Source organism: Polypterus senegalus, chromosome 7 (genome assembly GCF_016835505.1).
Source record: "Polypterus senegalus isolate Bchr_013 chromosome 7, ASM1683550v1, whole genome shotgun sequence".
Taxonomy (NCBI): domain Eukaryota; kingdom Metazoa; phylum Chordata; class Cladistia; order Polypteriformes; family Polypteridae; genus Polypterus; species Polypterus senegalus.
In genome coordinates this window covers 43,135,889-43,149,285 of record NC_053160.1, presented here as the reverse complement: position 1 = coordinate 43,149,285, position 13,397 = coordinate 43,135,889, and the positions used below count along the sequence as shown (strand labels likewise).

The following is a 13,397-nucleotide window of genomic DNA, read 5'->3' as shown; positions in this document are numbered from 1 at the left end:
CCATTTGCCCGGATGCAAAAACTCACCGACCACCCAGTTAGTCCCTTTCGTCTGTGGTAAGAGTCCGCAGGCACGTCTGAGCCACGCGGCGTGTTATGCTGCAGGTTCACTATTGTGTTGTACTGTATTTTGCACTCTCCAGAGTTCCATCTTTTCATTCACTTACTGTTGCATTCTCACACCAACCCGTTTTACACATCCGTGTCTTTTCAGAAGCGTTTAGCATTCAATAAATAATTATGCATGACATTGACCGTGTGTCTACCCAGCGCAGAGAGGCGTGGGTAAGCCGTTGAACCCCATTCGGGCTGCAAGCCGTGGAATTCCCACTAAATGTGACTCATACGCTTCCACTCATTACGTCCTTACCCTTTGTGCACACCCTTCTCCTACCGTGGTCGGGTATCTTGGTGGATTATATACAGAAAAGCAACCAAAACCGAGGGGTATCCCATGGGGTCCTTTAAACATTCCTTTACAACTGAGGTTAAAACACAGTGAAGTTGGCAGTCTTTAAAAACCAAATTTTCGGTTATGACGCACGCCCGCCCGCATGCACCATAGCAAACTGTTTTACACGCTACATGCAGCAATTCGCATCTGCGACAAACATGCGTCTTCTTAGATGCTCCTGCACTTTGTTCACACCCCCCTCGCTACTACCGTGATCAGGTGTCTTGGTTGGATTATATATATAAAGGCAGCCAAAACCGCACAGAGCAATGAAAAGTCTAGAGTTCTATCTTTTCATTCTCTTTCTGTTCTATCCTCAAACCCTCCCTTTTTAGACAACTGTGTCTTTACAGAAGTGTTCAAACATCAATAAGTAATTATGCGGCGTTTGTTATGCCGCGGGTTCACTATTGTGTTGTATTTTGCTCTCTCCAGAGTTCCATCTTTTCATTCACTTACTGTTGTATTCTCACAGCAACCCATTTTAGACAACCGTGTCTTTCCAGAATTGTTTAGCATTCAATAAATAATTATGCATGACATTGAGCGTATGTCTACCCGGCGTCGGTAAGCCCGTTGAACCCCATTCGGGCTGCAAACCATGGAATTACCACGAAGTGCGACTCATACGCTCCCACTGGTTTGCGTCCCAACCCTTTGTACACACCCCCCTCCCACCTCGCTACTACCGTGGTCGAATGTCTTGGTGGATTATATATAGAATAGCAGCCAAAACTGCACAAAGCAATGAAAAGTCTACTTCACTCACAGGTACATCTGGACTATGTAAAGACGGCGACTCAAGTGACGAGTTGGAGGTGGGCACATGAGCGGGCAGTGCATACTGAACGAGAAATCAGCAGACTAGCATGATGGACAGAGCTGAATGGACGTCATTCTCCTTTCCTCCCGTTCCACACTCCGCGCCGTGCACCCCCAACCCCTTCCGTCTGGCAGGAGAAGGAGCGAGGACGGTGCGCCAGTTTTCAGTCACGGACGATTGTGTGTTGGTTCGTTCCGTGCATTGTTGCAATGTTGGTTTTTTTGCTGATTTATTACATTACCGATTTTTCTAATGTTACTTTTCTCCCTCTGCTTAAAAATCATTTAAAAACTGGCCTGATTATGCGGCGTATGGTACACCGCAGGTTGGCTAGTATATTTTAATGCATTAAACAGGTCACCTAAATTGCAAAAATTACTGTGTTAACTTTCCCAGGAATAATATATATATGTGCTTATTTATTTTGAGAGCTTCTGTAAAAAGCCACATTTCACCTTGGGGACAAATAAAGTTTGTTTGATCTATCTATCTATCTATCTATCTATCTATCTTTGTAATGGTAAACAAAACACAGCACACACTGGACCTACAGCAACATATCATTCACATTGGTATTCAGTACTTGAATGACAATGTATAATCTTAGTGTGCAGAAAAAATTTTCTGTTGCACCAGGTTATGTTTATTTATAACATATATAACATTATAACATATATAACAGATATATTTTTAATAGTGGTCTTTTTAGGAGACTTTTCAACTGTACAGTTTATCTTAATCAGAAGCTTGCTGTCTGTCAGATGAAAATAGCAAGAGTACCACAGCTCTTTGCTGCTAAAAACAACTGCTCTAACTTTGAGCACCGCCTTCATGAGGTGTTGGATTGGTTTAGTAATGTGAGATGTATAATAGTTTCCATCCAGTTTTAAGCACAATTCACTCATGCTTGTCTCCAAACATATGTATTATATGTCTTGTTCAGTGAGAGTAATGCCAGGGAGACAAAAAAAAAATGTTGGTTCAGCAATAACCTGAAAAAATAGAAAAGCTACTGAACAACCATATTGAGCCTGGAAGTGTTTGCTTTACCCCAACACTAACATAGGATTTACATAAACCTGTAAACTTAACTAGCTTCTAAATGAAAAGTACAACACTGAAGTAATAAGCAAAGAAAAACTGATTTGACAACACAGGTTGAAACTGCGAAAACCTTTCAACAAAAATAACTGCAAAAGAAAAAAACAGCACTGGCCATCCTGCTAGTTCTCCTTTTTTAGTGTCTAAAAATGGCTGAAAAACTACTTAAATTATAAGCCTTCCATGTAATCAGGTCTACTGAGACACATGATTACTCCCTGCAATATTACAATGGTATAACCAATGTTGATCCTTGAAAAAGGGAGATTGCAAGAAAAGAACAAAGACAAAAACCAAAAGTGCAGCAAACAATGCAAAAAAAAAAAAAAGAGAATGCCATAGAACTTGACAGTAGCATTATATATTTTTCTATAATTTTTTTTATTAGGCACCTCAAATATGCAAAATATCAGAACCTAATTTTAAAATTGCTTTTGTTCACAGTAAAAACAAAAAGAAAATAATGGTTCAAAGATGAAATAGAATGTTCTCCAGGCCAGAAGAGAAAAAAAGTTGCTGATCTGTTACTAGTTATTACTATTTATATTTTATCATCAGGAAAGATGAGGTCTGGAACAGGTGCAGAGTAAGCTGGGCAAAAAAATAAGAAGAGAAGTTGACTGGGGCATAAAAACAAGTGCAGAGATTGGCCAAGAAGGAGACACACTCAAAGCTGAAATTACTCATCAGGCTGGAATCTAACAGCATTAGTCATTTCATGTCAACACACACTTAAAATAAATGTGGCAAACTGTCCTATTACCACTTAACACTTAAAACATGAAAGGGTGAGCTGATGCAGACATTTACCTCTCTTTACAACTCTTATTTTTGATGCCGTTGCCTCCAAAGCATAAAACATCCATGTCAAATATTAGTATTACTGTTTCCAAACTGTTATTATACAGACAAAGATGTTTAAAAAACTTTAAATATAATTTTCTTTCCAGTTGAAAATAAATAGCATTTTATTGCTGTAATTTAGTAACATGATGAATCCATTTATTTAGTTTTTTAAAGTGTTGTACTCTGCAGATTGACAGTTAAACACCACTTACACTATACTCAGAATTTTCTGCTAGTATTTCTAACATAGAAAAATTTCTTATGATCATTGTGTGAAATATGTTACATAAATCAATAGTCAAGTTGGGGTATATGAAACATAAAAAAGAAAAACATTATCAGTAATTGGCAAATATTGGGCAAAAAACAACAAAAAACTTTAACAAAGATAACCAGCCAAATCAACTGAGAATTCAGAACAATACAGATAATACTAGTAATAAAAAGGAAGAGGAGATGAAAATCTTGAAAAAAAAATAGTATCTCCATTTGTTGATCAATGCCAGTTCATTTAAAAAATATGAAGGCTGAAATATGGATCTGGTATAGCAGATGAAAAAGTTCAACAAACTTCATTAGGCCTCTTTGGGAATAATTTTGCACATATGGAACTGAACTTTGTACTCAATCAGTGGTCTCTATATCCAAAGGGTAAACTGTGGTTCTGAAATTAGCCAGGAATAATCAGTGCAGTATATGAAGATGAAATAAGTCTGAAAATTAGATCTATTTTATAGATTACTTTATTTTAACACTATGAAGACATTGTATTTAATAATATTACCTTATGAAAAACAGGTTTGTGGTCACTGCAGGACAAACACTATTAGATTTGGCTCATCACAGTATCCTTAAATTTAGAGACAAAATTAGACATTTCTATACAGAAAATAATCTTTATACTTTCAGTTCCACAGAAAACATGCACATTGCTCCATTTCCTCTAGCAATGCTACAAATATATTACTGTATTTATGGACTATTACCTACGTACCAATGATTAAGTACAGTACAATAGGAAGGACAGTATACAGTGATCCCTCGCTATATCGCGCTTCAACTTTCGCGGCTTCACTCCATCGCGGATTTTAAATATAAGCATATCTAAATATATATCATGGATTTTTTGCTGGTTCGCGGATTTCTGCCGACAATGTGTCTTTTAATTTATGGTACATGCTTCCTAAGTTTGTTTGCCCAGTTGATTTCATACAAGGGATGCTATTGGATGGCTTAGAAGCTACCCAATCACAGCATGTATTACATATTAAATAAAACTCCTCAATGATATACGATGTGCTTCCTGCGTGGTGCTTGATTGTTTGCTTTTCTATGTCTCTCTCACTGTCTCTGCCTGACGGAGGGGGTGTGAGCAGAGGGGCTGTTTGCACAGAGGATGTTTGCCTAGAGGATATGGACGCTCCTCTACAAAATGCCGCTTTATCACGATGCTTCGGCATACTTAAAAGCACAAAAGCATGTATTGATTTTTTGATTGTTTGCTTTACTCTCGCGCTCTCTTTCTCGCTCTCTCTCTCTGACATTCTCTGCCCCTGACGTATAATTCTTTGAAAAGGAAGATATGTTTGCATTCTTTTAATTGTGAGAAAGAACTGTCATCTCTGTCTTGTCATGGAGCACAGTTTAAACTTTTGACTAAAGGGTGTTATTTCATGTCTAGATGGCTCTAATAATGTTAACAGTGTGGGAGAGTTTATAAGGGCTTAAAATATATAAAAATAACCATACAAACATATTGTTTCTACTTCGCGGATTTTCATCTATCGCGGGGGGTTCTGGAACGCAACCCCCGCGATCGAGGAGGGATTACTGTACTATGCTTTGTGAAAGATGTAAATCTTTGCTACCGAACACTATGTAAAATGGCTGATTTGTTTCTTTTTTTAAAGTTTATCTGTTTCACTGAGCAGATACTGGTAAAATAAAGTAAAAGTTTTGAATTTATTTAGACTGGCTGAAAATAAAGGTGACATTCACAGTTTGTATTGCCCGACTATTGGAACTAAAGGTTATTTCAAGTTTTATTTAATGGTCAGGGTAAAGTGTTAGGTATTTTGTCTTAGTTACTTTTTTCATTTTCAAGGATTTTGGTGGTGCCATTAGATTTTCACCTAATGTCTTAGTTTTGTTTTTGTGAAGTTTTTTGGACTATTTCTATCGCCATTTTATAAACCCATTAGTAAGGCTGTGTACTTAGAGGTTGTAAACCCCTGATGCAACAAGATAAAAATTTACCTCAAGATCATATTGGTATCTGAATTCATGAATTCAAAAAACAAGTCTTTCTATGCTATTATGTTTGCTAACAATATTTCTGGTTAAATGCTTTTGCTCTTGGTTATTTTGACTCTAATTCTTGTCTCACACTTTGGTTTTGGTTGCTGTAATTCCTGATCTACCAGTATTCAATCTATTTCTATAGATATATATTTCTTCCAGCAAGGTATGATATGATGTTCCTCAAATATGAACATTCTGGAACATCTCAGTTATAATGACAAAGCATGTTTGAGTTTGTTACTTCACTACAAGGCACTATGATATTAGGACTTTTAAAGGATTTGTAAAAGATTACAAACAAATTTTGAAAATATTATAAAATATAATATACACATAGTTGACAAAAACAGAAACGAAGTAAACATTAATTATATTAAGCAGGTGCTTTAGCTGAAATGGGCCTACAAATACTATGTTTAAGGTCACAGGAAAAAATACCTGGCGGACTAAGGTGGTTGTAATGTTAAATGTTCTGTAGCTAGAAGAGGAGATCTCATGCATTTCGAGACAGGACTGATTTTTATACTTGCTGTTGCTTCATGTGTACCAGTTGTAACGCTAACATGGAAGCTGCATTTGGACTTAGGTAAGAGCAGGTAAGAAACTTGGGATCATTTACCCTAAATTTTGTTTTAAGTAAGAATAGCCCAGCAATTGAAACAGACTGAAGTAATGATTGAATAATTCCTTTATTACATCTAAAAATGATAATTTTCAACTAGTGCAAACCAAATAGTGATGTATACTAAACAGTGGAAAATAATCACTTGTTGAGAAGGAAGAGATGGATGACTCATCTAACAATTGTTCTACCTGACTAGAAACAGAAGACTACAAAAGCGCAGGACTGGCAGCTGAGATAAAAAGTGTAATGCTAAAATGGGTCAAATGCCAAAGTTCAATATAATAACCAAAATCAAAGTCAAAGAAAGCTAGAAAAAATCAACATACTCTGAATCAAAAGAATAACATATCATATTCAAGTGTTTTATAATTTATTCAGAAACTTGGATGTTAGGAAGAGGTTGTCGCAATGTTTTATATGTTGACGCAATGGTGTGGTGCGTTACACTTCCAGAAACCACGTGTTAGCAACTGTTGCCAACAAAAAACTACACAAAATAGAGGCGACCATAGTCAGAAATGATCAGCAAAATGGTAGTGAAAAAAGTAACCAACAGTTATAGTTTAACAACATTATCAATGTCAAAAATAATAAATGAAACAACAAATATGGGTTCTAATGTGAACAAAACTGACAGTTTTAATTGGAACTGAATGTGTAGAGCACACCATATACTAGTTTCCCATAGAGAAGGATTACGGATTGCGTGTATATTTCGTTTGCAAATATTGGGAACACCAACTGCCATAGAGAGCAAGGTAAATGACAATAAATGTAAAGAAATTTTGTGGATTCTGACACAATACCAATGCTGAAATCAGTGAGAAACAAGTGGTCAATGACTTGTTTGAAGAGTGTGACAATATTAACCATATACAATAGCCACCCCAGTCACAAAATCTCTGTAACTGGGCATTTAAGGGAAACTGTGCAGCCGTGAAAGGAATGGGTCTTTTCACCACCATCACCAAATCAGCAAGTGATGGAAGTTTTAATGAAAGAATATATAATAGCTGTTCATTAGTACAAGTTCTGAAACTTTCAAAATTTGTCAAGGTGTACTAAAGCTAGTGTAGCTGTTTGTAGTGGTATAAAACACAATTATAGCATTTTACATATGTTCCTTACCAGCTATCTGTAGATATTTAAAATACACTAGTAATCTGTAACTGATAAAGTAAGGTCTAATGTATTATATACTTATTATTAAGCTTTTATATGACTAATTACTTGTATCATGTCATATAGGAATTGCTTCCCTTATCAAAACCGCTTATTGTATGTTTATTTTATGTAATTCCAAAAATAGTTTGTCTGCAGAGTAATCTAAAATAAAAACTTAATGGAAAAAACTTTAAATTGTCTATACTAAGCAGTCATGTTATTAAAAAAATAATAATCTGCCAGGTGGGCATACTGATACATACAGTAATACTTTATTCCATGATCCTGAACAAAAAAGTCCACAAACTGTGTGCCATCAAATGGAGTAAGACATACTTTATGCAGTAAAATGTGCTGTACCAGGAATGTGCTATTCTCTAATTTGAATTCTACTTGCTATGTACGGATCAAAAAATAAAAAGGAAACAGATGGAAGAACAATAGCATTTGACCAGAAAACAGTGAATAATTTGTGGAGTCCAGAAAACAGCATAAATAATTATTGAGTGAATAAAGGACATTTGCAAGTTAAAAATGTAAACAATAAAATAACAAATGTTGAAGGGCTGAAATTTAGAGAAATGCATACAGACATGAAATACAGAAAGTAAAACAAATGTATGTCTCTTTCATGTCAAACAATTTCACTATATATTAAGAAACACAATGGACAATAAAAACAAACCAAAAGTGATAAATGTAACTTGAAATTAAAGCTTTTAGTTGTACTGGTGTTAGTTATATGGTACTGACATAGAAAATTTAGAGTTTAATAAAGGGTTAATGATATTGTTTGAAGACAATGACTAAAAAATCTTTTAATATGAATAGTAAAAGAGCTGTTAATATACAATGCAAAACTTAACTAATGGAAAGATCTGATTTTCAAGCTATCTAAACCCAGAAGGAATTTCTTTGTGCTCTCTGCCTGCGGTGCCAAGCACTGCAGAGATGCCTTCCTGGTCTAGTTGGTGCAATATATGCATCTCTCATTTTGTAACATATAATTACATCTCCTGTCTTGCCTTATAAATCTTTTTGAGACCAATTAAAGATTGCCTTTAGCATGTCTTTTTTTCAACAAGAACGCTACTGAAAAAGTGAGTCTCTCACTACTGCAATGGTTTACAAGTGACCCAGACATGAAACGAACCAAGAGTAAAAATTACTTTCAGCCTTGTCTGTGTATTTAATAAAATTGTACATTACAGTACAACAAATTGATTCAGATGAAGTTTATTAAATTAACTGTCCCCAACAGCATATTTTCCTTTAAGCAGAACTTCTGTAAAATATAACACTACCTCAGGACTTAACGATTTGTTTTGCTTTTAAATAAGTATGATTATTATTTTTCATGCTTTTTAAAATATATATATTCTTTATTTTTGTTAATGAAAATGTCATTGGTTAACAGAAGTGTTAAAAATAAAAATTAAGTGCACAAAATTAAAATTAAGAGTACACCTATATGTATCCTCAAAGAGCCATGTTGCAAAACATCTTCATCTTGCTATACATTAGGAACCATAATTAAATAAAATTAATTTTAATATAATACAAGAATTATGTTTTTTTTTCTTCAGCTGTGAATGTTAACTGCATAAAAAGTCTATGCTTAGATTATTATTTAATAGAAAAACGTTTAATAGTTACAAATAAATCAATGCCAAAAAGCACTTAATTTTTAGAAATCAAAAAAGTTGTTAAACTTGGTGTAAAAAACAAGCAGATTTCTAAGGACAGTCTGTGCTCACCTTACTACTCTTTGTGCATCTATGCTCTTTAAGTAGTAAATAAGTGACAGACATGGTCTTGTAGGACTGCATGACACATAGTCAGATGTGGACATTTGGAAATAATATCCTTTGCCTTAGACCATATTTTATAACTACTGCAATATAAGCGAAAGCTACTGTGCCCATGTACACTTTGTAATTAAGTTCATATTTATGTAAAACATCACTGGAAGATAGTTCGCGTTTTGACTGGTGTGCATAAACAGCTCATTAATACGGGTTATTTACAGGCTTTCGCTTTTCATTTAAAGGAAAAAGAAAGCATGAAGAAAAAGCAATCAAACAAAGCAGAATGCTGATGTATATAATCCAATGTTTTTAGGTATCCATGTGCAAATGTATCATTTAGAAGTTAACCGAAGGATTATGCAAGTGGCTAAACGCAAAAAGCTTCTTACAGCTAACCCACACATTTGGAAGTCAACCAAGAGAATTATTTATGTCCCTTACAATTTCGATGAAGAGCACAAAGAAATAATTAGACCAGGATGCTTCAGGAACGCTCTTCCTATCTCGTGCACTTGCATGCCCACAAAATGTGAAATGTTCGCCTATTCCCCTCAAACGTGATGGTTGTTGAACTTATTTTTAGTGTCATTTGATAAGCTTCTCTGCTTGCAGAGAGACATCCCACTGACCCAGCCACTGGTCATTGTCTATACCAGTTCACATCAAAGCAGGCGCGCTTTGTCAGGTTTCGACTCGAATATCCATTTTGCATCTGAAACACCGTATCGAAAGTGACTAGATCGTTCGAGCCTTTTTCTTCAGCTGCTGCCTCCTTCCTCCCCCACAGTGTTTCCGCTCGCACTAGCATCATTTGGGGTTGTTGACGTGACAGGGCGGTTGAAAATTTTACAATAAATACAGTGCTCGATATTTATTCCAAAGCTCAGATGACTGTGAATATTGTATCAGAAAGTGAACAATATCTGCCATTTCATCTTCCTTTTTGCTTTTTTTTTATTTGGGAAGTGGCTTAACATATCCAAAGGATGGTGCTCCTCAAAATCTGAGCAATGCATATACAGTAATAGGTCATTCAATGTCAAAAGGTATAAAAAAGATGAGCAAAATCTTCACAGGCTGCTGCTTGCTGTTGCCTTTAATTATATTAATTAAACTTTGAAATTCTCATGCAAAGAGAGTTGCTGGCTTGTGACGCGGAGAAGCCCTTGGAGATTTGAAACAGTGGAGATACTGGCTTTGAGACTGCTGCATTTGTATTAAGACTAAAACTGATAGGTATGTTTATGGATGATGATGCTTTACGCGTTACTGAACTTACAATGAAAGAGGGTAATGTTAAAAACACCAGCCCCCATGTCAAGGTCTTAAAACATCACTCCTTCAAACCCTGCCAAAGATCTTTGGTTACAGGCGTTCTTGCTGTACAATAACGCTCTATTAATCTTTGTGTCCCGGGTGCATAATGAAAGAAAGGTGTCTCAAAAAACTAAAGGGCAAAGTCTTTCTATTTCCAATACCTGGGGGCATCCCATCTACATTTTGTCATGCGTGTGCACTTTTCAGTGTTAAAATGACAAGATTTTCAGTCAGAAGCTCCCTGCTAGGCATGAAGCGATGGTGGAGTTGGAAAGATTTTGTGATGAGACATCGCCAAAAGGCAATGGACTTTTGCACTTGTTAGGCCCATTGAGATTATTTTTATTTTCTCGCCAATGGCAACCAGCCCCTTCCATTCCCTGTTTTGTATCCCCTCCCTTTCTTCTGTTTGTTTAAATAGCTGCTGTCTGTGTCCATGAAATTAGGTATTCTACAGAAGGCACAATATGGTCAGAATATGTTAAATCTTGTATGTGTTCAAAAGTGTCAAAAAATGCCACATGGCACAAAATGGTGAATGTTTAGTGCACTTATACCTTTCATGTGTCATTATATCTCCATTTTCAAAAACAAATTAATAGGATGCAATAGTGTGAGAAGGTACTAAATAGACAGCACAGTTCATAGAGCTGCATTTAAAGTCCTCAATGCTTCCTGAAATGCAGAAATATGAAAGCAACACAAAAATGCATAGTGGTTTTCAAAAATAAAGCAGTAAGTTCTAGGGGCAGGTTTACTTTGGTCCTCAGCTGATGACTGTGTATGAAATGATCACTTGCACTTTTCGTCTACTGGTTTTGGACACGACTGAAGTTTATACATCGACCCTGCAAAACAAACAAACAAACAAAAAGAAACCTGCATTATTTTCCAAATTAAAGCTGTATATCTCAGTGTGCAGCAGGTTTTGTGGTTCTATACATTAATGTTTTACTCTGTTCACATAAGCAGAACAATATAAAATCAGATTCCTTCACTTCAGTAAGTTCCAAATGTGTTTATTATATTTTACATAACAGAACTGCCAAATACTGTAAATATAATACATGCTATTCCATATCATCAATTAAAATTAAATGTAGACAATTAATTTCATTGAAAACATTCCTCAATAGGGAAAAACATTTTAAGTATTGCTACATTCATTTGATAGGCAGATAAGATAGATTACACAACTGCACAAACTCCTGTTTATGTGTGTGATGTTGATATATATTCTAGATAATATAACTATTGTTTTCCAGAAAATTTACAACATAGCTACAGATAGAATAATAAGTACTTCAGCTAAAATTGATATATTTAAATTACAGGATACATTTTTTAAACTTATTATCATGTGCAATTGAATCCAGCTGACTGTGTCACAATACAGACTAATTAATGCATTTATCCCTTATTATGCATAAAGACGTTCCATTTTCATTATGTCATTTGCTAAGATCTCAGTTCCTAAAACTGCAGTTTAATTAATCCCCATTTGGGGCTGTACATTTCAGAATTGAAGTGAAACCAATGCCAACAACAAAAGCAGGGCAGTGCAGCTAATTGCATATTTCTTGTTGGGCTTTGTGGCACAAAGAGGGAGCTCTAATACAACATATTTTTGTTGTTGATGCTGCGGCTTAGTGCACAGTGATGGTCATCCAAGTAATAGCCTCAGCGTAACTGCAAAATCTCTCATTAATATACTCTATATTTAAATTATAGGAATAACATAATTAACTTAGATCATCCCCCTTATTTTAGAACCTGATTTTCTCAAGGATTTCTAATTTATCTATAATGCCAAACTTCCAGTTCTCCAGACTGATTGCAATGTAAATGCAGGCTGCAGAATCACAGGATGAAATGTAGCCTCTGAATTTCCAAATTAGACCAGAGCAAACTGCCATCTACAGTTTTATAAATAGCTTTGTTTGCTCTATAAAATTAAAAAATGTGGGGTGCATCACAAGGAATTGGCAATGGCTTTTAGATCATACTAAAGTAATAATTGTCAGATGCTGTTTTGGCCTCAAACTGATCTGTGGATAAACACACTGGATTTTTAGCATTAAGTTTAGGGCTTGAAATCTGTCCCTTTGTATAAGGGATGAAATATAATTATGGTTCAGTTGTACTGCTGGTGTGACATAAAACAATTGGATCACTCTCTGATCCCCAGTGAGTCACAAACCAGCACCAGTTTAGTGCTCAAGATAATCCAATTCATACAGTTTGATGAAATTAATTGTTTTATGCATTTAAATCACTAATAGCTTACTTTTTCTCTATCATGCAATCAAAACTCTGTCATTATATTCGAAGAGTATAAAATTTGGGTTTAACAGCCCAGTGGTCAAGGTCTCCTTTCAACATTTTTCTGCAAAATGGGCTTAACTTTGTAGACTCATTACTGCCTGCATTAGTGATTATTAAGGGACAAGATGATGGTTTTACTTGACCCACCTTTAGTCTATCATAATCCATATTGGCATGGTTTTAAACTTCTACTAACAGCATCACTGAAGAATGCCTTATCATTTGTTTCTTGTTTTGATAATATTGTTATTAACAAGCATAGAAGTGTTCTGAATTGCCTGGCTCCCATGTGATTATTGGCCAATAATATGATTATTCATATTATCAGCCAATTAATGTACTATTTAAATAGAGGTGACCGTCTACATACTTCAACCTTGCGCTGTTATTACATAAAAAAACTGAATGAGATTTAACTGTTATTAATATTGATTAAAGTTAATATATCGAAACATAAAATGGGTGAGAATTTAACCTGAATCAATGCCAAATAAATGAAAGAGATGCTGAAATGTAAAGTTTACAAACACATCAACAGCATGGTATACATTTTATATTTTGTTTTAGTAATTCACTTACAATATTTAAAAAATACTAATATCATACATTTAACTCAAAATGTATTGCCATTTAG

General features: G+C 35.1%; 1 protein-coding gene across 1 annotated transcript in view; it reads right to left on the bottom strand.

Moving 5' to 3' along the window:
• Positions 1–8,700: 8,700 nt before the first annotated feature.
• antxr2a (ANTXR cell adhesion molecule 2a) overlaps positions 8,701–13,397 on the bottom strand; it is a 263,978-nt gene continuing 259,281 nt past the window's right edge. Inside the window, exon 17 of the mRNA XM_039758535.1 lies at positions 8,701–11,286. Within this exon, the coding sequence (XP_039614469.1) occupies positions 11,248–11,286 (39 nt within the window). The 3' untranslated portion in view covers positions 8,701–11,247. The remainder of the gene's footprint in view (positions 11,287–13,397) is intronic.